The following is a 27944-nucleotide window of genomic DNA, read 5'->3' as shown; positions in this document are numbered from 1 at the left end:
TAGGGATCCATCCTTTATCTTGTTCCAAACAACAACAAATCAAACCCTCCTTTTAAAGTAGAATAAAAAAAATTAGAAAAAATGCAACCTCTGTTGAGAACACTAGCAGCAATGTTTCTTTTTTTTTCTTTTTCATTTCCAGGCTGCTCCTTACATAAACCAAATCAGGAACAAAGAAAACAATCGGGCACTGTGTGCCAAGGAAGTCTCTGAAGCAGAAGCCAAGGCAAACAAGAGTTAGGCCCAGGCCGGGGTCAGTAGTCCTCTCCACGGCTGACCACCTCCTTGCAGGTAGGGCGAAGGATGATGGTGTGCTCAAACTGTGCTGTGTAGCACCCCTTGGTGTCGCACAGAGGAGGGTACGGGTCCACAATGCTTTTGTCACAGAGATCCTTCAGGGCCATCAGGTACTTGGACTGGCCCAGGCGATCTAGCCAGCGACGACAGAACGCCAGCGTCCCAAAGTTCTGGTTGATCACGCTCAGCAGCTGTTTGGACCGGGGCAGCCTGTGCACAAGACGAGAAAAAGAAGCCTCAGTTGAAGGAAGTTAATTTCAAACCAGGCAGGGCTACTGATGATAATGAGCACGAAGAGGTTCTACATGTCGGAACCTATACTCACCACAAAAAAAAAAAAGTTTTGCGCATTATTTATGCGTTGTCCGAAGTAGTTCTTACAAGATTTGGTTGACTGAGGAAGAAAACTATGCTTTTGGCATTTGGAATGTGTACGTCTTGATAAAATAATGGCAAGCTAATCTAAAGTTCACCCACGTACAGTCTAGCTCGTTTATAACGAAGTCGGTGGGAACTGGAAACCACTTCGCTGTATCCGCTATTTTGTTATAACCAAACTAAAAAACATAATATATAAAATGGATCACCTCGGGAAACATGTTTATTTCTTCTGCAGGAAGCCATCCAAGGTTCCCTGCATGCATTTCGTGAACACGCGTAGAAGGATAGTGGCCTTAATGTCGTTGAGCTGCTAGTCAAAGTTCGGATTGGAACCCCCAAAATACATTCGCAGCAAGTGGACTGCAGCAATGGCTGCTCCTGTGGTCACAGGCAGCGAGCAAAGCGCGGTCGTCGTCACATTTATCGTCAGAGGCAGTGTCCTCGGTAGACACGTCCTCCGTAGCGAGAATGTTGTCATCGGCAAAGACGAAGTCCATCTGGTCCAAGCCAGGAGGCACGAGGTCGACTTCTCTGGCAGACTCCCAGAGCCGCCCCAAGCACTTCGCCGCTGTGGCACCATCAGCTGCTACTGCTCTGTCTCCAGCAGGTTTCCACTCAGTACTGCTGCTTCTCGAGAAGCAACCTTTTTGGAAGCAGTGGAGGGTAGCCTGCCTTAATGTTCCTCCAGGCTCCGCTTGCAAAGAAGACGGCCTACACCAACGAGAACTTCAGGTTGGCTGGGTTCGCTAGCGGTGTGAATGTCAATGAGCAAACGCTCGATCACTGAGCGCCGATAAAGCATTTTGAAATCTGTGATGACACCTTGGTCTATTGGTTGCAGCTTAAAAAGTCATGTTTGGGGGCAGGAATGGCACCTTGACAGCGCTCGGGTGAACGCTGATGTGATGAGCGCTGCAACTGTCCAATAGCAGCAACACCTTGAGCTTCTTTTTACCCATTGTCTTGTCGAACTCTGTGAGCCACTTGCTGAAGATATCTTGTGTCATCCAGGCGTTCTGCCTTGTTCACGCTTGTGAACCGGCGGCCGGATCCGCGAGATTTCTGACGCCTGACGACGAAAGCGGGCAGAATTTTCGGCGGAGAGCAAGATCACTCTGGGACCAATTTTGAACGTCGGAAAAAAGTTTTTTCTCGCCGCAAGCCAATCTGAACGCACAGGGGAAGTGGTGCTTGCTGACGTCAGATCCCCGCTGATGAGCTGGCGACGATGGCAACGAGACGCGCGCGGGCAAGGAGAAGGTTTGGGAGCTTTTGTCAGCTCGGGAAACTGCGAGACGCTCACGCCGTGCACTCCGCAGGCGGCAACAAATGTGAACGGCCCGATCTTTTTTGGCGAGCGAATCCAGTCGGTGGCGAGCGTGTATTTCGCAAGTGTGAACGAGCCATTCCTGTTGTTCCTATTTGCTACCGGCATGGACAGCACCTTAGCGAAGCCTCGTGGTTTCTTCACATTGCTGAAGACCAGCAGATCGCGCTTGTTGAACAGTTAATGTTTGCGCAGATGAGCACCGTAATGCTGTTCTTGCTGTTTTTGCCTCCTACACATTTGTCAGTCTTGGCCGCTAGTGTCTTTGTCGGCAGCAGCTGAAAAAACAGTCCCATTTCATCCGTGTTGTAGATGACCTTGTCGGCGTATGTTCCAAGCATGCACTCCAGGTTCTTGTCCATCCACTTTTGGAATGACCGATTGTCTTAGGGCGCGGCCTCACTGACAATGTTCTTGCACGTGATGTTGTGCCTCTCTTTGAAGTGTTGCAGCCACACATATCCTGGCTAGAAGTCATCTTGGCCAAGAACAAAGCCCAAATCTTTGGCTTTTCCTAGCACGAGTGGTCCACTCAGCGGGATGTTCTTTGCGTGGGTATCCACAAACCACTTGTAAAGTGCCGCTTCTATGTCAAAAAAGAATCCGAGGTGCCACCAACCCAGAGGCACCTCGGATTCTTTTCCAATCCCCGCCACCAACATCGTCATCCAAAATGGCATTGATCTTGCTAAACAAAGTAGACCGCACAATATCGGTCTTCTCGACGTTCCTGCGGGCTTCGTCCAAAATGGCGCGCTTCAGCTTCAAGGACAGCTCGTTTCTTTTTCTCGCCATTATCCCGGGGCTCGCGGAACTGGACATCATCGACAAGTTGGTGATTTGGAAGAAGGCAGGGGCGGCCCGAGCCAATTCCGTGGAAGTCTAATAGTTCAAGTCTGTAGTTTAAAAGTTGTCAAGGGGAAATCAGGGTCAAAGAACTATCAAGACCGCAGAAGGAGCAGAGCAGGATGGCGTCAGCACGATACAAGTGTTACTTGCAAATGCTTCGCGAGTACGCGAACGGATCAACAGCGCGTTAGCTACCCCAGCAGAGTCCGATGTAACTCTGGCGCCTCTAGCAGTTGTACCTGTCGTATCACAATCATATCACGTGACAGGAAAAAAAAGAGACAACGATGATTGGCCACCAAAAAATATGCCGTAATCGACGTCTTTTTTTTTTTCTCTTTCGCTTGTTTTAGAGAGCCTCAAACACACGGCACCACATGAGGTAGTGCGGTGAAGCAATCTTATAGGGGCAATGCGAAGGGGAGAGTAGACCACGCTGTGGAGGCTGCTGGCAGCTGAAATTTCACTGGTTTTGTTGCTTAAAATTTACCGGAATGGTCGTAAATTATTGTAATCGATAGATATTTTACTCGGTCAGCACGAAATTTCTTGTTCTCTCCGTTGAGGCTTTTTAAAATTTATTTCGTTAAAACTGGACCCAAATTGCATTGAAAATGCATAAATGGGAATGGGAAATCAAAATCTCTTCGTTGTAACCGCTAATTCACTATAAGCGGATTCATTATAACTGGGCTTGACTATATAATAATTCACCACATAAAAAGGTAACTCAGTAATGTTCCGCGAGAAGCCGTACATTTCCTACTACGGTTCTTGAGGTGACTACAAGTATAGAGCCACTAAATAAACTATGCTCAGGGTACCGACACTCTGTTCCCCGATTTTCTCGTGGCCACCGCCATTTCGATGCCTAGTGCAGGGCGGGCGCAATTGGTTATCGTTACGATTCGGAAATGAGACTTTCTCGGCTTTAGGTACAGCGTCAAGAGGATGGGGCGACGTCACTTTGCTCGGTTGCAGACGGTTTTAGTATTTCTGGAAGACTGAAGAACATTTCCTGCAATTTCAGATAACTGGCAACAATGATTTCAAGCACCAAGATGGCCGAGGTGTCGCCACCCTGAAACATGGCTCATTTATTGGCTCTACAGCACCCAAGCTCTGAAGCAGCTCATGGAATCAGACTTTTGCAGGAATCGTATTCAAGAAACAGACGCATGTTTAAACCAATACTACAGAGGTAGAAAGTGTGACCAGAGCTGGCAATCATTTACGAGTTCAGCAACGAAGAATGCATTCCTTGTTGGTGCAAGGCAACAACAAGGAATGCATTATTGACCGTGCCGCAAAAATAATTGCAGCACGGTCAATTATCCCTCAATTTGAACTCAAAAACACAAGTTTTGATAATGACACTGAAATTTAGATGCATTCCCACAGTAAAATTTATTTTATGCTTACCGTAAAGTTCCAAAAAAACGCCCACCCAAAGTGAAGAGATAAATGTTGAAAATATGGGGTGGGCGATGTTTGGGAATGCAACAACAATATTTCATAAAAAATTGGCAATAAGCATGAAAAGGGTGGGATGTGGGATGTGGGGGGGGGGGGGCTGTTTTTACAAACTGCGCAAATTGGGAACTGATAACATAGATCGTGGACACAGCAAATCCGGGTCTCACGGTGCGATAAGTATGTGGGAATTTGCTACAAACTCTCCCGTCACGAGAACAGATACTGCAGATTGAGGAGAACAGATACTGCAGAATGCGGACGCAGCACATGCACACTTCACAGTGCTATAAATGTGTGTGAACCCGCTATAAACTACGGTTTCACGGGAACCAATATCGCGCGTGATAATCGTGGACAAAAGGACAGGAACCCGCTACAAACATACATGTCATGGGAACAGATACCGCAGATTGTGGATGCAGCAGATTAATGTGTTGCGTTGCGATAAACAAGACAGAACCCACGGCGAACATGCTTGTCATATATAACAATATCGCAGATCGCATGGTTAATGCGATTCCCTACACACATCGCGTGATCGACACTCAGTGGGAATTGTGGGGTGGGCGATTTTTCTGAATTTTAATGCTACGAATATACAGCCAAAAAAAATGGGATGGGTGATCTCTCGGGTGCGGGCGTTCTCTCGGGACTTTACGGTAGTACTAAGTTTTGAAGACATTTTGGTTTATATGGCACTGAGGCAGCATTAGGCCGAAATACTCAGGAAGTGCCTAGGTTAAATACAAATAAAGCCAGGAATGTAAATATCTACTAGTTCAGCACACTGTTAGCCAGTTTTGGTTAAAGCACCACAGCCATAAAATTTAACCTATAAGTAATATCTTCAACAGGTCTGTTGCATCCAGCATGAACATGTGCTCAATGTTGCATTGTGAGGCAAGGTAGTTTGTAGGCCTAGGATAACAACAAGAAAATTCCAGTAAAGAAAATCTTTGAGCCAGCCTCAAGAAGCAGGACTCACCTGAGGGGTACCCGGCCTGCATCAAAGTTCTTCATGTAGTGGGACACCTCCATGTCGTCGTGCACATAACCTTTGCCAGTGCTGCCAAATGTCTCAATGGCATACACTTCTCCCTCCTGTCAAGAGGAGGGTTTTGGTGAATGACAAGTCTTCTGGAGGATCTTCCTTGACTCAGCCTGTCCAGGGTAACTAACTTACCCTGGGCACACTGATACAAAACAATCACTAATAAACATTTGCTGTTGCTGTCAAATTCAGCAGTGAATGTAAGACCCAAGCTTCCTAAAGCTTTTGTAAATATAAGAGAAACAAACAATAATTATGCGGGCTTAAAAATAAATCAGGTTACAATGTCTTGCCAATTAGCATGCAAGCACTCCGTCTACGTTCTATGACAAATATTTTGCTTTCAGGTGTCACGCAGCTGAGAAGGAAACTAAATGCAGGTGTACAACTTGAGTGATTCCACATGAGTGCAATAAAGAGAATGATAGTCTACACAGTTTCTGTTAAACTTTCTTTTTTTAAAAAAGAAAAATGATAGACCCTCTTTTGGGCATATCTCTCAAACGTCCAGCCCCCAGCACACGAGCCATGCCTTCCACCATGCTTTGGCAGCACGCGTGGCGCTTGTGATATGCGAGACTCTGAAGCATTGTCAAAGGTAAAAAGCTCGCACTGGAGGCAGGGAAACTAAAGCTCCGCCCTCCCATTCCCACCTCTTCAGTGACCATAAAAATTATGCGGCCTGGATTTAGACAATAAGTGCAGCAGGATTAGCAATGTCAGATTTGTTGATCAAAGCAACTGCAGCTCTTCTTTGACAACTTTCGAGGGCAAGCGAGTTGACCCAGCACTGCCATTGCCTTTCAAATATTTCGACGCTCGTGGCACAGACTAGAGTGACAGTTCTCAAAATTTGGTCAGTACAGCCCCAAGGGAAAGGTGAGACAGTGAAGAAAGGTAAAATCATTGAATCGAACGTCTTGCACCTAAGACAAAGTTCTCACGAGCCAGATTGCCCTTGCTGGTTTATTTTCTCAACACGCTTACTCGAAGAAAGCACTCAGATATGCTTTGCCATTACCACTTTCCACTCCGAGACCACTTTTTCTGAGCTGGTCCACAAGATGCTGATGACAAACGAGATTTTTATGCGGCTGGAAGGAGCTCTTTGTGATTTGTGGTGACGACAGTTCCCCAATGTATGCGACACATTGGTGTCAGTGGGGTTCGCAAATGGCCCCACGATAGCTAGGGGGCCATTGGCGACATAATGCTCGGGAAATGCTGCTCTAGAGCAGCTGATGTGTACGTAGGCGGCTGAGAAACAAAAATAAGCACTTTTCACAATTTTTTTTTTTTTTTTTTTGTCTCGTACATTTAGTTGGTGTCTTTCCTGTCTTTTTCACCCCATTTGGGTCTCGGAGTGGGGTGGACAATCTTTTGGGATACTGTGCTCGATACTGCTTTTGAGGATTTCTTAAGTTTGCCAATAAAAAGGTTCTAGAAGCAATGCTACAAACACTATCCAACAAAAGTAGAACAAATTCAGATTACCTCCATCCTGACTGCCTCCCCGCCCTTCACAATGGGCACGGTCTTGCCCGCGTGAATGCGGTAAGGTCCAATGGAGTGGCCGTTCAGGTTCCGGATCGATTTCACTGCAACCAAAGATAATGCGGTAAGTAACACCCTCCAAGCAAAATGTGCGTGGTCAGGATGACTCACCCTGGTAAGTCTTTCCATCTAGTTCAACTTCGTAGGACTCCATCACTTCTTGGATGGCTTCGCCGATGTCGCACAGCCTGACGTCTATCCCGGCAGTCTGCGGCAAGAGAGACCGCGATGTGATATTTCACGAGAATAGCAAAGCCCTGCGCTGTCTGCCATACAAAGCTTGATAGCCATTGAAACAATCAGGCCACACAAACATACAAGCAAGGCTAAAAAAAAGTAAAAAGTTGTTATTAAAGTTGCTGCCTTAATAAAACTCGAACATCGTAATTCTACTAAAGACAAACATCATGTGACAACTCCTTTAAAGAGACCTTCTCTAAGGTTTGACACAATTCGCAATGAGCCGCTAATGTCCTAAACAGGCCGTGAATATTAGACACCCAAAGTCAAAATAACCGCCTCACTACTTTAACGCCCTCATCAAAATGGTTACTTCACTATTTTAATTTGAAGTTGGCACATCAGTTCAATGACACAAACACATTTTCCAGAACAAAACTCACCTCAATTGACCAATTTTTCTGACCAGATTTTTTATAAGGCAGCCAATCAAACATCTGAAAATACTGCCTGGCTAACAGGCCGCACAATGCGAATTTGGAAGAGCTCCCATTGAGACTACGCTGGTACACAGCAGTATGGTAGTTGTACATGTCACAGATGCTAAATCATGAAACATTGCATTTCATAATAATTCATGTTATTCATGAGAGACAAAGAGCTCTAAATTGGTTCCAAACCATTAGCATCCTTCATATCTGCTGTGAGGCCACGTACGGTCGCAACTATGTGAGTCAGTTTTTCTTTTGCATTGATTGCGGTGCCATCGATTCGGTTGCTCGAGGCCAACATGTTGAGGCTCGCACCAATTTATTTGTGTACAGTCACGAGCAGTAAGCAAAGCATGCACCTGTCAGGTTATCTTGTCTAGTTTTTAGGAGTTCGTAGGTGATTGTAGGCTTAAGGCGTAGACTGGGGTTGATTTAAAATTAACAAGATGTTTATTAACTGGAGCTACATTATGGCGGAAGGTAGAGCTTCCGTCCCGTCCGTTTCGTACGGGCGTCCGTCCGGCGACCGTCCAGGAGTCCGTCTCTCGGGGAGGGGGCTTTTCCTCGAGGAGCTGAAACCCGACGCCTGTCTGCGTTTGCCTTGGCCAGGGGAAAGCCTAGTCTGGATGAAATTTTGGTCGACTGTCTGGGTCTCTGTCTATCAGGCTCAGTGGCTTCCACGCGGAAGGTGCGTGACACTGACACGTCCTCGTCTAAATGTGATCTGTCCTCAGATCACCAGGTCCCTCGGCCATGGTGAAAAGTTCTGCCGGATTCAGATCCCGCTCGTTGAGTCGAATCCCTTCCACGTTGACTATTTTCATATTTAATTTTCCATGCTGGCGAAAAATGGCGATTCGTAACCAAATTGTCTTCGAGGGAGTCAGTTATCTCATAGGGTCCGTCGAACCACGTGTCCAGGGAGCGCTTCTGGTGCCGCTCTGGAGAAGAAAGGTGTCTCCTGTTCTAATATCTGGAGTTCCCCTTTCCCTGCTGTACCGGAGCCTGGAGTACCACTGACTTGCCCGCAGGCCGGCCCTGGTCTCGTATTTTGGCGAGCTCGTATTTTGGCGAGCTCGTGAAGCGTTTCGCTGTCGGATACATCTTCATTGACTGAACCGATGTTAAGTTCTCCCGGAAGCTTCGGGTTGTTTCCATGCATGATCCAGAGGCGGCTCCGGTTACTGTGCTTGTCCTCGCTGACGTTTGTGGCCAGCGTCGCATCATTCAAAACTCTGCTCCAACCACTCTTTTGACGAGACCGCTCGACTGTGGCCAGTAGGGTGGAGTGTTGACGTGTTCCATTCCCAGGAGACGATAGAGAGCTGTCGTGCGTTTGCTCACAAAACCTTGTGCTCTATCTGTAATGATGACTTCCGGCAACCCAAATAGAGAAATCCATCGGTTCATAAAAAATCCATGTAGTGCGTTGATGCAGTGCTTGGTACAGCCGCTGCGTCCATGTATCTTGTGGCGTAGTCAACACATACGAGAACATAGCCCCTGTCTTCGCTCGTGTCGACTGGACGGAGGCAGTCCAGTGAGATAACCATGTTGGGCTCCACCGGGATGGCGCGAGGCCTTAAGCAGCCTTTGCTCCGTGTTGTGCGCATGCTAATCGTCTGACATGTGCGGCGGGACTGTACGTAACGACGCACGTCTTTGAGCAAGGTCGCCCACCAGAACTTTCATAGGATGAGTTCCTTCGTCTTTTCCGTTCCCATGTGTCCCGAGTTGTCGTGAAAAATCGCCATCACAAACTCTCGGAGTGTGGCGGGAATGACAATTCTTTCTCCATGGTTTCTTTCGTGAGGACATCATTCTCGTTGTTGTACAGGCTGTTTATGTCGCTCGCCAGTGACTAACTTGTGGCGTTCTGCGTCCTTTGCCTGCAGGTTACTCAGGTGACTGTGATCTAATGCTATGATGGCGCAGCATGCGCTGAGCTTCTTGCACTTGTTCGAGCACGCGACTGTCTCCTTTGGCAGGGTCGTCCTCCAAACACTTTGCGAGCTCGAAGGGTCGCTGGGATCGCGAGGCCACGCAGTGCTGCTCTGTTGTTATCCTTTCCCTCCAGCGTGATCGCCTTTAGTTTAAATAAAGCTTCCTAGTGGAATTTCTTTCGTTGTTCCATCTTAAGGGGAGACACTGGCGTAATTATTAACTTTTGAACTCCTCGTCCGATTTTAACGAAATTTGGAGAGTGCATTTATTAGCAGATGCAGGGACACTGTGCAAACTTTGACTTCTATAGGAGAATTATGTAAAAAGTTACATATTTGTGTATGAGGCTGTGGCACCTTTCCTTAGGAAATCTATCGTATGAAAATGAAATGTTAAACCACTGTTTTTATTGCTTGGATATGAAGTAGAGGGTATGTGGCTTTGGGCTATCTAATTTGTATGATTAAAATGTAAAGATTTCGGAGAGAAATTCTGTCTCCAAAAATGATATGCACTTTCTTTGAATGCCATTTTGCCAAAATGTCACTTTTTCTCAGTGATGACTTCAACTTAAAACAAAATGAAGTAGATAGCCCAATTCCCCAGTAAATTTCAGTTCAGAAACACTTTGAACGAGGCACCTGGATATGTTTACCATCAAACGATAGATTCCTTGCTACAAAGTTTGCAGCAAAAAAGTGAAACTGAGAAAAACGCATTCAAACATTGAGCACCTTTACTTTATTAGTTTGGCCCAGTCTGTGTCCACTAAAAGGCGCCGGCAGAGTAGGTCTCCCCTTCGGCTGCCTGGTCCCTCTGTGCCTTGGCGATTGCTGCCAGCTTCCTTTGCTTATGGGCCACTTTCGAAGAGTTGAGGGCCTTCTGCTTCGCCTTGGAGACCTTGGCTTGGAGGGCCTTGTCAGCGTGCTGAACCTGGTGGCTTCCGGGTTCGATTCCCATTTCATGAAGGGCCCTCTCAAAGCCCTTGGGGCCCAGGTTGAATTCCAGGACGGCAAGAGCCACGGCAGTTTCCACAGTTCTTCGAGAGGCGAAATCCGTCTTGGGACACCACCTCCACACCAGAGCATTGAACGACTCGTTGTTGTTCTGCGTTCCCATCCTAGCACACCTCTCGAGTAGGTCCCGCCTTGAGAGTCTATTGTAGAGGGGCACCAACTCCTTTGCGATGTCTCTGGAGAAGGCAGGGCGGTGTGGCTGTGGCTTCGTCGGCTCTCCTGCTGCCTCCAGCGCTTTCTGGCGATTGAAGTGACACCAGGAATGTTCTCCATGAGGGCAGGCCTGATGCCGGGGCTCTTCATCGGTGGAGTAGCTGTGGAGGAGGCTGGCAAACACTGCCTTCTGCATGGCTGGAACGTCTGGGGCACTGGTCTTCAGTGCAGATGCATAGTAGCTGGTCAATTTCTTCATGACAAGGTTCGTTAGTTTGCCCCTTCCACCGAGACCTTTTTTTGTTTTCTTTAGGGCCTCCATGCCAGCATACATTCTTTTGGCGACGTGGTTCACACAGTCTTCTTTCCTCATGCCCTTGTCGTAAAGATCAAGTCCCGCAACATGGTTGAAGGCTTTACTGTCCCCGTCGCACAGCACTGTCACATACTGCAGGTTGTGGAGTTGGACGGACCGACGGAAGATCTCGTCTGCTGCTTGCAGCTCCATCGCATTTGCAGACCCAGCAAAATTCTTCTGGCATACTGCCCTGTGATTTTCAGCCCAGTCTTCATGGCTGTCAGATCCCTGCGCAGGTCCAAGGCTACATCCATGGCAATAATTGCTCTGGACAGAATAGTCCAAAACTAGTCCAGTCTCAAGCTCGATGGCAACTCCAACACCAAAGTGTGAAGTGTGCCCACGCTTATGCCAAGTGCCATCGTATGTCACACAAACGTCCATCAAATCGCCGCTATCTGACTCGCGTGTTTCTCGTACAGCTTCTGCTGCCTTGCTCATTACGTTGCTGGCTGCTCTCACTGAGGCGTCGTGGACCTTTTCTCCCAGATCTTGACAAGATCGGAGATGCATGGGCGAAGGAGCATTGATACCGGCAAAAAAGTTTGTAAGCTTCGTGTATCCGATTCCACATTCACGAGACGCAAGAGAAATCCGTGCTGCCAATTCATTCTGCCGCGAGTGTCCGATGGTCGACGAGTGCGGCGTCCGAGCAACGTCCCCGCAGTCTGGGCAGACGACGACGAATTGCGCCTGAACTCCCTTGCCACTCTCGCTTAGCTGAAGGTCTGATCCACAGCACACTGGGCACAGAAGAGCGGACACCAGTGTCTCGATGGCAGATAAAGCAACCAGACGATAACCTTCGGTTGGGGCACCGTCGGGAGCAGCGGGAGCGTCCGTGGGATCCGAAGCGGGATCGCTCTCTTGCAGTAGCGAGATCTTGCGCTCTATCGCCGTGAGCTCCTCCACAACCTCATAATCTTCAGGAAGAGACGAAGAAACGTCGGCTGGTTGTTCAGAGGTCAGGTCCTGAAGCGACGAACCGGGAGATGGTGACGCGCTCGGGAGCGAAGCAGCTGACGCGTCCGACGTGGTTCCGTTAGGGTTAGCGCATCGTACGCGTCCACCTGACGAGCCTCTTGGTTTCACAGAACGGCGGCGAGCTCCAAAGGCTTGGAGGGAATGCCGTTTAACGGCCGGCATCGCGGCGACGAGACCGTAGATAAAACGATAAAACTGTGAGAAATATATAACGAGCAAGCAAAAGAAGCGAACGTTCGGCCGAAGCAACGAGACGAAACAACAATTCGGGCGAGCGGATCACGTGGGGTGTCACGGACCAATCCAGGCTTGAGTTTCGTTTTTAAGCCAAATATAGCCGACAACTAGAGGGCTCTGGCTTTGTTCATGCTTACTCTCGAACGAAGTTTACTATCGTCATAAAAGCCCGAAGAAACGACGCTTCCAACGAGGGTATCAACATCGCGGTAGGCCAAATGGGCGCGGAGCGGTCGGCATTTGAAAATGGCGAATATTGTCAACCGATCGCGCGACGGAACGACTCGGGGATAGGAGGCGCGTCGCCGACCTGTCGAAAATCTTTTATATCTGCTTAAATACTCGACGTACGGGCATGAAATTTTATGGAAGGGTGCATTATTAGTTTCTGAAATCAGATATAACAAATTTGAAAAATGCACTTTTTAAAAAAAAATCGGGAATTGGAGCCCGTGTCCCCCCTTAAAGCAACAGACACAAGCCCGTAGACACGAGACAATGCATGTGATACAGATACCAAAATGGGAAAGGATGGATAATAACAGCTGTACCCTTTGTAACAGGCTGTAGCTTGCGCCGCCTGGCCTAAAAACAATAACAAAAACCTTATTTCCCCTTCCCAGCCAATGCGTTTATCACCAGGTCATGAAGGTGATAGCCAGGAAGACCTTTGGGGGATCGAGCAAAAAAAACATCACCCCCCCGCCTCCTCCCCCCGGCAAGAGAGTTGCCAATTTTCCTCTGGTTGAACCTTGTCGGCATCACATAACACCTGACCCGCTGGGGGACAAGGTTTGGACTTTGGGCCGGAGCCACGAGGGAGGGAGTCCCAATTTTCCTCTGTTCCACCTGCCCCCAGCTGAGCTAGTTAGTTGTAAATAGTTCAATTTTCCCTAGATAATTTCCACCAGCACTCCAATCTCATCTTCACAGAATGTAAACAAACAATATCATGATGGCAATGGGGCTAGTCACCTTATACCGAGTATTGTGCCTCTCTTTTGAGTTTCGGTTTTTGGTTTCGATTGGAATGCACATGTAGTTTTGCGCACAGATTTTGGCGAAAAAAAGTGTGAATTAGAAGTGCGCTAACAAGGTACATGCTCACAGGCTTCCATTAAGCTTTGATTGCACTGCCACTGAAGTACTATCGAAAGAAGGAAGCTTGCATTGAAGGCGGACCGCCTAGTGAATTTTTAACCTGTCACTGACTTTACTGTTGAGGACATGTGATGTGGTGATTGCATGCAAGATGCGAGGTGCACTTGCCAAAGTTGGGAGGAATCTGCACAGCGCTGTGCAGAAAAAACACCTGCATTTATGTTTGTTCCGTACAATGCTCTACACTGATTAAGCGATCTCAATGCCAAACCGTTTGTGCTGGTATTGCCCACAGTCTTTGTTGTAGGCCGCGGCAAAGAATCTGCCCGGCACACAAAGTGTTATCATAGTCCAACTTAGTGGCCATGCATGAAACAACCCCATTAATTGTTATTCCGAGGCCAAGATGTATGTACGGCAGAATGACAGCCCGATTCATGCATATGTGCAGCTCAAATGCTGCCTTCATGATCTCGTTGGCAAACTTGGAAGTTTGCGATTGTTTTCGCAAACCTGAAGCCGAGCGAGGACATTGACTCGGAGAAAAGTGATGGCTCGAACGCGCGTCTGCAATCTACCGTGATGGTGGATAAAATTTCAAAACGTGAAATCCAATGAGACCTGAATGCAGATTAACAGGTGTAGCTTTAACGTGAGAGAGGTAGCTGCCAAGCAGCTACCTCCGGCCCTCCAACGGTGGTAGCTGCTTGGCAGTCTGTCCACATGGATATGATCGAACCTCACACCAAGAATGGCAAAAGTCCAGAAAATCGATAATATGCTGCCGAATTTAAATCACAGACAGGAAACAAGTGTTTGAGCCCGCAGGAGAACTCCAAGATTTATGTCAAACCAAATGGAAAGCGTGGTAACAAGCCACGCTTTCCAGCTAGAACGCCCGAGCACAACAATGAATGTAATGCCTCAAACGCCACAGCACGGAATGGTGCAGGAAGGGAAGGACAAGGCATCTTTGTTAGAATGACGCACCATACAGTCGCGTTGCACGTCAGCCAAAGCAGTTTGCCCAGCTCCATAGAGTGCGTGGTCGAACTAAGTTTGAAGAGCAAAGTAACCATTTTCTGGGCTGCAGCGACGACAGCAAAGTCAATCACCGGGTATTGTGAGGCAACAATGATGAGCCACGACAACGCATCTGCCACGAGATTGGCGTAGCTGCTCCCATGTTGCACGTCCATCGTGAATAGAAAATGAAACACCAGTGGAGGTTGACAACTCCGAGGAGCTTGCAATAGCTGTCGTAACATTGGTGGGCGAGGAACATTTTTGCATAACCACTACTTTGAGGGAAGAGAACTGATAATCTTCTTGTTAATGCAATGTTGCGATAACTCCAAATCTGGCACGCCTAAGGGACACATGGCAATGTCGATGACGATGCCATATCTATGCAGTGAGGTGCTCGAAAACTGCCTGAAGGTGGTGTTTCGAGTTTGGCGGGAAAGAAGTTTGCAATGAGGTCATCAAGATGGGCACGGCAGAGGGTGCAGTCTCGGAGTATCTACTCAATAAACCTTCGGAAGGTTTGGGCAGCATTCCAGTTAATTCATTAAGTCCAAAGGGAGTGATGACAACAGTTTTCGGCATGTCGTCTGGGGCGACAAACATCTGGCGATCGGCACGCACCAAGTATATTAAGGAAAAAATGAACGCTCCATCGGGGCTGTATGATGTGACTTCAATGTGAGGAATGGGATAGCAGTGCAGAGTCATAACGCAGTGAGCGACACTCTCTGCACGGTCTTCATCACCTGCTGTTTTCTTCGGGGCCATGCGCAGTGGTAAGGTCCATGAGATCAACGACGGTCAAGCGATGCCTAATTTGTGCATTTGCTGGAACTCATGCTATGCGATTTGCAGCATGTTGGAGCCAGACGCTGACATTCCAGGTACAAGTTGTACAAATTCCAAGCTTCCCACCTTTACTAGACGAAACATGGAAACATAACCATATTCGCGTCTCCAGCTCGGCGCTCGCCCTCCCGTGGCGGAAACGGGAAGCGCTCTAGTGAGGGTCCCCCGATTCTCCTGCTCAGCGGGCACGGCGGAACTGCTCGCGATCATGGCTCGCGAAGTGTCGTTTCCGAAAGCAAACAATACTCTTCACTGTCCCAACGTAGTGCTGCAGCCGGTATGGGATTGTACCTTACTGGAGAGTTTTATTATTGCGCATAGAAGCAAACCCAAGCGGTGTACGTTTGCGTTAGAGTTGCGTGCCCCACGTTGTGCGTACGCCTCATCGCCATGCGCCATCCAAGACCGCAATTTTGGGCTCCGCGCACGCGCAGTGTGGAACACGCAAAACTAACGCAAACACACAGGGCTTGAGTTCGCTCGTATACACAATATTAAAACTCACTACTGTTTCACCGGCTTCCAACGCCAACGAAACATGCTGCAGTGAGCAGACGTGCAAGCAGGTAGGCGTCCCTTCGAACTGGAAAGTCTGAGATTGGCATAACGACGGCGAGGAGATACAAAAGTAAATAAATGTTATAAGAAAACTAGTATTAAAAAAAAGCTTTTTTTAACTTTTGGGCATTTGGTCTGGAAGTATATTGGCGGCGACTTTGGACGTTTCGCCGCTTGTCAAATGTCACGACTTTGATAGCACAATATACTTTACCCACAATTAATGTAATTTTACATGGATTTCTCACATTAGCTAGAATGTTTGCACTGATTTTAGACTCTTTTTATTTTATTTGTAATTAAAACGCAGCAATTGGAACCAGTGACGATAATTAGCACAGTTTTCATTGTCATATTTCTTCGCGCGTTTAAAATTAGATCATAAGCAACAAATTATATTAGAGCTTGAAGAATTACTTATTCAAATATGCGAATTTTAATATTATTATTATCAATACAAATCACGGCAATGTATGCCTCTAATTAACGCCAAGATCACGAGAATAATCTATTTAACCATAATAGTCTTTCCAGAAAGGTATAATTCTGAGTTCTTTTTAGCATATGAAAAACTCTGACATAGTTATCAAGATAGACAAACAGTTAAACGCTGGATGTAATATGAAGTCCTACGCGTCACGCGGTGCTATAAAAACGCACACACACAATTCAGCTGTCTGACTCGGATTTCGTCTTGGGTTGTTGCAGTGAGAGCAGCGCTTATTAATTTATGCGTTTCGTGGACATATTGTAAAAATTGGAATTATTTTCTTATTCTTGTGCTGGGATAATTGTCATTATTCTCCATGACAATTATCTGAGCGAGAAAAAGGCAGCGAGAACACACAGATATCAGCACTGATTTTTTCAACAACTACGAATATCAGCCTGGATCGAAGAGTATGTCACAAAATAAAGTTTCCGCAAACAACTTTTCTAAGTAAATAATTACGATGTGAGACACATCTTGAGTCATGAAAGAATCCGAAATTAAGACCTCTGTCGAGAAATTAAATCCAAAATAGAGGTAAGTTTCGGTTTCGCTCCAGAATTAAAACGCGCATCCTTCCGTAATTAATACGCTAAACACCGTTCTTGTTTTCAGGTTGAAGAGGTGACCTGCGCTCATAAAACATTAACTTCCTCGTATTACCAGAAATAATTTATGTCGCTCAGTGAAGCCAGCACACTAGACAGGCTCAACAGCGGCACGCATCTCTGACCCTCACTAAACCCGCCATCTTGAAAAATGAGTGGCGCCACCTATAGTTAGTTGGAGTCGCGAATAGAGCTTCCAGAATATTTGCAAATATTTCTTTTTGTGTTGAACACTTAACAATGCTACTGACAACACCATATCTAGTGGCGCTCGAAAACTGCCTGGGGGTGGTGCTGTTGCTGTTTGCGGGTTTTATGGCTCAAGAGCTTTGATGGCCATACTGCACCAACTAGGCAAACTAAAATCAACTAGAAAAGGTGCACCGAGGAAGAAATTCCGCGACAATAATTTGTGCAAAATCCCTATATTTTCCAGAAAAGCTAAGACATGGTCAATTGATATCAGAGGCTGCTCCTCTAGGAACAGGGTAGGATGGAAAGGAATACAGTACTCAAAAAGCCGACCTGAAAGGTGGCATTTCGAGTTTGGTGAGAAAGAAGTTGGCGATGAGGTCATCAACATAGGGATGGCAGAAGCAATTTCTTCTTACGTTTTAATAATGTCATTGCCCAAACCAAATGCAGAAACACAAAGAAACAAAGTCCTACCATGGCCCAGCCAGTCTGACCTGGCTGATCCTACAGGCTGCTCTACCAAACCTCCAATCAGATGCAGACCCACAGGAACACGCGTGATGGCAATATAGCAAGACGGCTATAGCTATATTCTGTGGGGCGAGCCTTCCCCAAAAAATGCTGCAGCCACTTTTTGGGAGGTTTAAGGTTGCACATGTAGAATGGGCAGACTCTACTGGAATTCGGGAGGTTTGCGGACATATTTGCAAGACTTGGCAGGTACTATGCATTTCCAAAAAACTTTCAGCCTTTCCTGTCTGGTAAAGAAGGAAGACCAGCGAAGCTGTACTGTGGTGGGACGACCTCAAGGACGATGCCTAGGCGCGACGTCTAGGATGACCTCAAGGACGATGTCTAGGACCTCAAGGACAACTTCTAGGGTGGCCTTGAAGACAACGCCTAGGACGACCTCAGGGACGACGCCTAGGGCGACCTCAGGAACATCATCTAGGACGACCTCAAGGACTACGTCTAGGATAACTTTTAAACAACGTCTAAGACGACCTCAAGGATGACTTTTAGGGCGACCTTGAGGACAACCTCAAGGACAACGTCCAGGACGACCTCAGAACGACGCCTAGGACGACCTCAAGGACGACGCCTAGGACGACCTCAAGACGATGCCCGGTGAGAAAACCAGAGTGGAAAGGCTGGAAAGGTTGCCCCCATCTATGAGTGATGGCGGCAACCAGACAACCGGCAAGCCGGTTGTCTGGTTGCTGTTGTCACTTATAGATGGCGGTAGCTGTCCAGAGTTTTGTTTCGACATTTGTTTGTCCGCGGACACGATACTGGGGAAACTAGCCCTTAACAGCTCCGCTGTAAAAGGAGGAAGATACCCATGATGCTGTGTCTGTGCCAATGACCGGTCTCGAGTTTTTTGTCTTATTTTTTGGTGGTGCCCCTTCGGGCAGCACTGTAAATCGTTTAGTCTGGCACACTTGCGGGCAGGGATTCATAAGTGGTGTTGGGTGTCCCAGGTGGTCGAGAGTCTTATGCAAGGTTCGGTGGTCGCTTTGTGGAGAAGGATTGCGGCATCGTCGTAAGCCGCCAGAATTTCAATTATTACGGTCAACTGTTACGGTCAAGAGACTATTTCATGTGAATCACCTGACAATTGAGCACACACACAATCTCGGCAGAGGACATTTTCAGTGCCGAGTAGAAGCGAAGCTTCTCGGGCAGAAAAGCAAGGCCGCAGGGCCACTCTCGGCAAAGTAAAAATAATACAAATCTACATCGACGTCTTTCGGAAGTGACGTTATGAACGTGAAAGTAATACCGCCAGTTATCATAACGACAGACTTTGCAATAGCAGCTGCCTTCTCCATTTTCGTTGTAATCTGTATCAATGTTTCAAGGCCTAGTTCTCCACTTTCGTAGTAATCTGTATCAATGTTTCAAGCCCTAGCATGGGTAGGCATAAAGAGAGTGGTCCCCTGTGAAGAGCCAGGTGCCTTACCCTGATTCCAGTGTTAGTGGCATCCCTGACAGCCTCCAGGAGCTTGTCATACTTGTTGTTGAATGTTAGAGTGAAGGCACAGTCGATTATCTGACCTGAGGAAGAAAGGTGGAAACAGAGGCAGGTGAGCATGTGTGCCTTCTATTTGCCAGTGGATGCACCGATTAATGGCAGGTCAATTAGACAATCTAAGTAATAAGAAGTTCTGTATTTGAGACTTTGTGCTTGTCTCCTTTTAGCATTTTCCAATCTCAGGTTTTCCCACAAGACTTAGAGAGAATCCAGAAACTTTACTGGATAATTGCACTGCATTTTAATGTGTAGAACAGCAAGAAATAAAGGTGCTTCACATCGTAGGTTGCAACAAAGATACCCAATAATAGAGACTACTCTGCACTACTATGGCTAATTCTTTAAAACATGAATATGAAAATGTTTTCAAATACTTACACTGGTGCTCTCACCTACTCCCAACTTACTTCACATCATAATAAAATGCCGAACAGTCCCTCAGAGCATTTGTTTTTGTTCTTTGGTGCTGTGTCCTTCCACTGCTATCACTTGGCAACTGAGGCTACAAAAGCCTTGTCAATAAGTTGTTGGCCATTGAAACAGTAAAACAAAGTAACTGCCATGACTACATTAATAAATTTCCCGACAGCACCAGAATTTCCACCAGCACACCCCAAAGATTGAATTCCCACTCCCGGCTTCTAAGGAAGTCCAGAAGATTTTTTAGAGTGTTGGCAGCACCTCATCAACTCGTGCGCTAACCCTAATGCACATTGCAAAATTCGATCGTGACGAAGTGCAGAGCCAACTTGCCATTGATGTGAGTTCCGAAGTCGATCTTGCATACGTCGTCGTACCCTAGCACGGTGGGGTCCCCGGCATTTGGCGTGTAGTGGGCGGCACAGTGATTGAGTGAACAGCCCGTCGGGAAGGCCAGCCCGGCACTCAGGCCGTTCTCTTTGATCAGCTTGCGGGCCGTCGACTCCAAGGTCTCGCTGGGATCGGGGTGGAAAAAGACGGTCTTATTAATAAGACCCGCAGATGTGGTAGTAACATAGGCACCTGCCGTCGTTACACTTCGTTTCATTTGAAGTGCGTCTGGCAGAAGCTGCAAGAGCGATCTTCGGCTTGTAGTGTCCCTGGCAGGCATGTGTAACCGTGCAGTGCAAGCACTGTTCAGGACAACATGTTCATGCTTGCGGCTTCGCTTGCACATAAAGTGAAACGAGCTGAAGCCACCACGAGGACAACATGCAGACAGTCATGACTTCATTACTCGTGTCCTTCTGAGTAAAATGAGTCCCCGAACGTCGGAAACACCGTACCTAGTATAATTCTCATGTGCGAGACTATTGAGGCATCAGGTATCTGGAAATGGGTCTGATTCTACCACACAGATAAAGGTTGGTGCTTGTGTACTGCATGCCATGCCCTAAAACTTCAAATAAGAAGTCGAAAGAACAAAACCATTCCTGAAAGACCTGCACTTCTAGCCTGTAGCCAAGGCTGCCACCAAGGTTACCCCATACTGCAATGGCCTAAAAAGTTTAATTGAGCTGTAGGCTCTGCAGGTGTTACTCTTATTCTTCTCAAAGGAACCAAAAAAGTGCTACATGTGCGTCGCTAGGTCACGTCACCATCTTCGCTTCATAGGCGTTGCATTAAGTGACCAGAACTAAAATTGCTAAACCAGAGGAATATTGCACCTTCGGTGAAAACGACAAATTTGTTTCATCAGAAGGCGGTTGCCCAGCACACCACTTTTATAACAAGCCTAGCAAGTAAAACACTGCCAAAGCCGCGCTCCAATAATTTGACTGCAACAGTATGGATTGAAACAAATGCCCAGTGTTTTACCGTCACAATGAGTTGAAGGAAATCAAAGTCGGAGGTGGGTTGTCACCAACAGGGGGCCCGACATGCTCTGGCCTGACCCGTATTGACATTTCAACCTGTGAGGCCTGTACAAAAGAGGCCTGCCCAAGAAATGAAATATATATGCCACATGATACAAAGGTAATCCACAGAAAATTCATTTGACCTCCACATCTAACAGAACAGCAGAGTCAATTGACGAGAATGAGCACCACTTTGCAATGAGCAATTGCGCATGCCACAAAATTACGACCACTGCCCCAGACACGCTTCTCAGACCAGCACAGTCATCCACCAAGTCGGAAGTGAAAAGCAACTATGAGGGAGCAAAACGCCCTGTAATCTCCAGACTGAGGTCATGCTACTCAAATGGGAAAACTCTGTTTTGAAAACAGGGTTCATAAGAACATCTTTCGATTTAGAAGGCAGAAAATGCCTTTTGCGAAATGAATAGTAGGCGAATTCAGTGGCTTGGCAATGTTGCATGTAGTTTTGCATTTTTGTTTTGCTCATTGTCGCCTTTCGTTGCTAGGAGACGGGACACACGTAGACAGCACGCAGAAAAACATGCAATATCTACATGCTAAATGCTGGACGTCTTACTCAAATAGAACGTAAAAAATTACTATAGCTAGGGATTCAGCAACTGCAGGAAAGAATACCGAGTGCATTTTCATTCCGTCTCAGTGGGTGCAAATCGGGGAATGGTTTACATACCGCGTCAACAGCTCAACTACCAGTATAAGTACATACCATTGAATAGGTTCGATATGCCACGTCAAAAATGGACTTACCAGATCTCAATCATCGTCATTCCTGGCTTGATTGTCTTCTGCATGTACTGCCTTGTCTGAAAAATAAAATAAACTCAATGAGCCAGACAATATCAGTGAATGCAAGGGTCCAATTTTGGTCAAGGTGAAAGCGAGAGCGTTCTCAGCTGCTGATTGAACGCGCCACCACCGTTTGCGTTTTAATCAACCAATGAGACGTTTATGAGCCATTCGCGAGATCACAATCAGGTAATATTTTGGTCAGAACATCTTGCAAACATAAAAATAGCAAGAGAGGTCTCATGGCTCCTGATGTTTTTCTCCTTAGTACTCTTTCATCCACCGGTCAATGTCCGCTTATGTACGGCAGCAGAACAACTTAGATTTGCAAAGGAAGTACAAGCTGTCAATGGCTTTCAACGTGAAATAGCCAACAATCACAATTTCAGCCCGCATCTGATCTCACTTCGCCGCAGCGCTTAGTTCGTAGCAGATGATCAACCTCTTTTCCCGGTCTGTTAGCAGACGACGTGTTTTCTTGTTCTGTTTCCACCCTCAAATGACAGTTTTTAGCAGACGAAGCACATTCTTCACTTGCGTTAGCAAGCTAACCGTCTATGAATGCCATCTTCGCTTGCTCCACGAGAGCGAATTGCGGTAACCAAAATTTGACCCCAGGTAAGCTATCACCAAAGCTGTAATCAGTGGAATTGAATGAAATATCCAGGACTAACCTGGCGGTGAGCTTCAGCCGCTTGCCTGATCTCCTTGTACTGGTCTTGAGACATGCCCTCCATGGCCTTCTTGTCTTGGTCCGTCATCCGGTTTTTTCCCGTGCGGCTACAAGCACAGCCTCATTATATTGGAACCTTTTATGATGACACTTTGGCATATGTATTGTTAGCTTTCCATCTACTCTCATTTGTGCAGGCACCAAAGTAAGAACCTACTGGTGTGGGTACAATTGCATCAAACAAACAGACACAAGCCTGATTAAGCTGCGCGTGTAGCCACAGTAGAAGTATGCGGTGGCTCACGCTCACTCCTGCAGGAGAACCCTTTGAAACAATCACTCGAATCTGCTACCACAGCCGAGTAATGGAAATGGAATGGTGCAAGCATTCTTATCTGCATTTCAACAAAATATCCTAGTCTAAATTTCAGGGAAGTCTCCCTCCTAGCTTACTGATTCTTCAAACAAGCGTAAAATGTTCTGACTGTGAAAGAGCAAGAATTGTCTTCATTGTCTATGTAAATACATCTAGTAATGGTCAATGACAACTAAAGAAACACAGGGTGTTGTAAGTTCTGAGCATTTTGCTATCGCTTCTCAGCTGACGAGATTGCTGCATTAGCCAAAAATGTCCAAGTATGAATCATGTGTTTCTTAATTAAGCTGTCAGTCACTTCGTATTGTCACGGGTGACTGACAGCTGATTGCAAAGATAAGGCCCATGCTCCCTTCAACATACGTGATGTGATAGCCTTATCTCCGCACTGAAAGGCGCACCACGCAATTTTTCTGTCACCTTTATGGATGGTAATGATTACGGTATGCCATGCTAGAAGAATCGTACCGTGTCTGCAAGCTGATCCGAGGCACTAATACAATCCAAACTGTACGGTCAGATTAATGCAGAAGCAGCCAGGATATGTTCCAACCAAAAAATGCTAATGTATTTCACGCACTTAAACATCTTGTACGTGGTTCAAAACTTGCCCATCTGGAGTGACAGCCAATAAATAAACTGCACCAAGCGCTCCGGAGACAAGGAAAACACTACAGATATGAGTAAGCTGACAAACTTTACAATACAGAAAGAAAACCCAAGATCAAGCAAGCATAGAAAAAGACGAGACGCACCAGGGTCTCAGAACTATTTTCACTGATGGAAGCGGACCTTTCGTAGCAGGTTTTGTAGCAGGCAAATGTTGGTTTGAAGCAACCAGTGGGGCTTTTTGGAGCAGATGCCAACATCTGTTAGCTTGTCACTTGAAAATGAAAATGTGATTGCATTGCTAAATGAGCTCATATTTGATAATGATTAAGGGTTCCTTTTTGGTACTGAAGCACAATACTCTATCTTTTGTAGTAGGAAAAGATAGGATGCCAAAAAGAACTCCCAGCCTTCTTTAGAAATGAGGCTCAGCTAAGAGTATGTTCAACTTACAATGATTATTTAAAAAAATAGATGAAAAATAAAGTATAGCACAACATTTTATTTGAGATAGGGCCTCTCTTTCCCTCTTTCTTTTACACCCGGTAGTTAATTCAGCCTGTAAAAAATGATGCTGAAATCGCTGCTGTCGTTACGCTAATTCTCGACGAAATGCGTTAGCATTTAGCGCAGAGGTTTCGACTCAGCGAAAGATGAGAATTCCAAGATCGTAACGGTCCGCACACCCTTGTCTTTGGAGAGCCAGTCTGTTTTCCTGAGCGTCGGAGGTTTCGGATGCAACCTCCATAGTTTTGCTAAGAACCATAGTTCTTAGCAAAACTGGCGGTTTGGCGCAAGATATAGCAGCTTTTCGTTGATGGCGCAATTGGAGCAGCACTTCCATCACTGTATTTTTGTGCGTCATGTGAACCTCCAGTGTTTCCCTGGTCTTGAATTTTCAGTGTGTTGAAACTCCAGGGATGTTCCCTAGTCACCCTGACTTGCATTATACAAAATTATGCGAATTAGTACCCAAATAATAAAATTTTCTAAACCCTAAGCTCCTGGAGAATATGTATAAAGAGATTACTTAATGTAGGAGAGAGCTCTATATGCAATAAGTAGAAATTTACCTGTCGTTTGGAATGGGATACTCCATTTCCTGTCCGACTGGGAAGTTCCCATCGGGAAACAGGTCACAGATAGGAATTGATGGTGGGTCCGTCTGCTGTTTGGGCCCTATTGAAAAAGGAGGTTCTAGTTTACTGGCTGCGACTGCCAAAGAGTAAGACAAGACACCTTATACTTAAACACCATGTCAGTTGATATTTCAAATGGCAGCAGTTGCATGCCACATGCCAGGAGTCTTCACTGTTGCCAATAGTAGAAATTGATTGCACAAAAAGTGTATTGTGTACAATTTTCTATTAGAAAGCAGTGCTGAGACAAACTTCTGCCCAACCTCATGCTCCAGCAAATTAGAAAATACACAAAATATTTGGGCAACCATTCTTGCCTTTGTGAGACGGGATTAAAAAGTGTTGAAGCATAACTGTACATTGCAACAATTTTCCTGCAAAACCATGCCCCTCTGCAAGTAGCTTCCCTCGAGAAATGAAGTGCATACCACACAAGAGCACATTTCCTTTCACCAAGATCCCCAAATACCGCAGTGACACTGGACTGATGACAGACTTCAGCAAGAGACACCATCTTTTTGCACTTATTAGCTTTGCACAGGTATTGTTGTGAAACTATGAAAGAAAATGCAGGAGCGTGTGCCACCGTTATGCGTGGCGCTACCTCCCTGTGTCATTACAGAAAGCAAGAACACGAGTGTATGAATGAGCAACGAGCAGCCAAGTGCAATGTTGCACTAGCTGAAAACTAATTTATGTACAATGCAGTGGCATGTTATTTTGGCCTATCCTACCTTGCATTGTGCTGCAGCAATTCTGGGACCGCGGCTCCACAGTCCCAGAATCAATGGCACTCAATGTGAGCATTTACTAGTGAGTTTTGCTTGAGAGCATTGTAAAATGTTGAACCTTACCAAGTTCTATCTCTACTAAAAATAGCTTCTGCGGCTGCTATAGAGAATACATTTCTTGCACTGCACAGAATGCAAAGCTGAAAGTTCAGAGATTACACACCTTTTGGCTTCTTCTTTTTCTTCTTCTTGGCTTCCTCTGCATCCCCTAGCAGAAGAAAAGAACTCAGCGGCACACGCTAAAAACAGACCACAGAAGGGCATCATTTCAACAAATAGCTAGATAATCCAGACCCATTTCCACTGATGTAGAAATGGTGGGTCTCGGCCAACTCGTCAACTGCCAACTCGGTGGTGGCTCATTCGTCGAATAGGCCAATTCTTAATAGGGCAACTCGTCGAAGAGGCCAACTGGTCACCGCTGTTTCAAAGCCATACTATAAAATTTTTGTCCTGAAATTTTTGAGCAAAATCTGTTCTATAGTAGGTAATTAGTGGCGAGATGTTTCGGTGGCGCCCTCGTTTAGTTACCTTTCGTGACATCCTTACCTTGTGAACAACAAGTTCGATGGTGTTTGTAATGAGCATGGTGAAAGCCTGAAATCATAGCGCTCTCAGAGCAACACTGCTAACACCGTCAAAGTTCTCACATGCCTCTTATATGCCTTAATGAGACATCCTTTGCTGACGTCATAGTCAGCATCCGGCCAATTGTGGTGGGCCGACCACAGCGACGCTTTTGATCGTTCACGTCGCCAATAGACATTCAGTATGCTCTTTCTTGATGAAGATAACAACTTGCAGCTTTTGCCGCTTTCACAGTGCAGTGGGGGGCGATCATTACGTCGTGCATGCATCACTGGGGCATGTGTTAACATAGATGGACCGCCCGTTCACGCCACTTCGCGACGACAGTCTGAGGCGGCTCATAGCAGAAATGCTAACCCACCTGGCCCACCAGTCACGCCACTTTGTGGCGAGAGTCTGCGGTGGCTCATTACAAAAAGTAATAAAGAAAACAAACAAAAGGGACAATCCCGAAATTAACATTTCTCAACTTGTCTCAAGGTACTGTCCTGTCTTCGCACTCTTGTGATTTTCCTCTCCGTCTTGTAACTTAAGAAGGGTGCTGTCCCTAGTCCACACATAAATAAAAATTTAATCAAAAGATAACAAAGAACCACAAACTTTTACCTCGGATCGTCATTCAACCCATTCGACGAATCGCCTTTGACAGGTTGCCCCTTTCGACAAGTTGCCCTTCGATGAATCCCCTCTTACAAATTGGCATATTCGACGAATTGGCTGCTGAGAAGTTGGCCAGACCCAAAACGGTCAACATGCAGTCGAGACGGTGTATGTTCATCACAACAGTAAAACCAGGGAATAGGGAGGAAAAAGAAACCAACATATTGGAAGATAATGAAAAAAAGGGGAGAGACGACGTCAAACTCAGCTACAAGGTCCATTTCTTCTGATGTCTCTATCAACATTTTTATGTTTTTAAAAGACAGCAGCCTGCATACTATCCATGTTTTTAAAAGACTACAGCCTACATACTATCAGGTACAAGTTATCGGCAGGTGTACTCATGTAAACAGCGCGATATATTTATAACGAAAATATCATTATAAGCACCTTTCTCGTCGTTCTTTTCACCGGCTTCATCGAGTTGTTGCTGCTCGAGTAGATCTGTTACCTCTCCAGCCGTGGCTCCATCGTGATTCTCGCCGTCGACCTCTTGCGGTGCTGGAGAAGGAAATTATAATCACCTTCTGGGAAGTCTCAAGACACCAACAACAGACGGTATAATGCCCCCAGTAAGACAATAGCCACGTTTTATCGCTTATCACGTTTTCGCGGTCCGCCGCTGCAACAGTGACACGCGCCAGTCTGGCTTCGCAGAAGATACAAAAACAGCCATAAAGCGGAACAGAAATTACGACCTTAAACGGATGAAACGGTGATATGCCGGGGCTTCCCTTCGCGGTTTCCGATCGGTGCTTTCCAGTCCCCAACCTGTTTATTTATAGCCCAAGGGCGGTAATCAAACACTCGTAGAATGCGACCGGACCGCTTGCACCGTCAGTTCACTGCTGTACCGTTGCGTAGGAAAATGCATTTTCGGTGGCGAGCAGCTGCTGCGAAAGTGTGCGTTGGCGTGAGCATGCAGTTTTTGTGTCATCCCATAAACCGGTCGAGTGTTAGCAGCTCCCGAGTGCACCATGTGGGAAGGCGGCGGCCCGGACGGGGCCTGACGGAGGGCCTCACCTTTCTTCTTTTTCTTCTTGCGTTTCTTTTTCTTCTTGGCAGCCTCTGGAGCTCCGGCGTCGTCCTCGACATCGTCCTCCTCGTCGCCGTCCTCTAGATTATCGTCTTTTTCATCCACATGTTTTCCTCCGTGGTCCTGCAAGACGGCCGCCATGTTTGCACTAGTTCCTTGGATCTCTGTCGTGTGGCGCCTCGCGCGGCTCGAGCAGCAACGAGCGCCGCCGCGCGAGCCGCGCGCCGCTCGACGCCGCAACCGCCGCAACCGCCGCAACTGCGG

At 46.6% G+C, this 27944-nt stretch overlaps 1 protein-coding gene across 2 annotated transcripts; it reads right to left on the bottom strand.

Moving 5' to 3' along the window:
- On the bottom strand, positions 1–27944 carry LOC120849604 (methionine aminopeptidase 2). Of its 2 annotated transcripts, none has more exons than XM_040221851.3 (12): positions 27668–27944; positions 27035–27145; positions 25560–25604; positions 24540–24645; positions 22483–22588; positions 21770–21825; positions 19914–20095; positions 19089–19183; positions 7047–7143; positions 6876–6979; positions 5316–5431; positions 1–507 (listed from the first exon to the last, which is right to left on the bottom strand). In XM_040221851.3, exons 1-12 carry the CDS (start codon positions 27819–27821, stop codon positions 255–257), a joined length of 1425 nt encoding a protein of 474 aa, XP_040077785.2. In that variant the 5' UTR covers positions 27822–27944; the 3' UTR covers positions 1–254. The 2 variants fall into 2 exon arrangements, with proteins under 2 accessions (XP_040077785.2, XP_040077786.2); XM_040221852.3 differs by having other exon boundaries at positions 25560–25635; positions 27668–27805.

Source organism: Ixodes scapularis, unplaced genomic scaffold, assembly GCF_016920785.2.
Source record: "Ixodes scapularis isolate PalLabHiFi unplaced genomic scaffold, ASM1692078v2 PGA_scaffold2__306_contigs__length_199485367, whole genome shotgun sequence".
In the NCBI taxonomy this organism is placed as follows: domain Eukaryota; kingdom Metazoa; phylum Arthropoda; class Arachnida; order Ixodida; family Ixodidae; genus Ixodes; species Ixodes scapularis.
Note: the sequence above shows the minus strand (reverse complement) of the source record. Positions and strands in the feature narration are given on the sequence as shown.

Bases quoted from the DNA above. Each gene is read 5' to 3' on its own strand.
- LOC120849604 (XM_040221851.3), bottom strand. From the start codon at position 27,821: ATGGCGGCCGTCTTGCAGGACCACGGAGGAAAACATGTGGATGAAAAA. The intron at 20,096-21,769 runs GTAAGTCCATTT...CCCCGATCCCAG, and splicing joins ATGACGATGATTGAGATCTG to CGAGACCTTGGAGTCGACGG. The intron at 7,144-19,088 runs GTAAGGCACCTG...CTCTTGCCGCAG, and splicing joins CCACTAACACTGGAATCAGG to ACTGCCGGGATAGACGTCAG.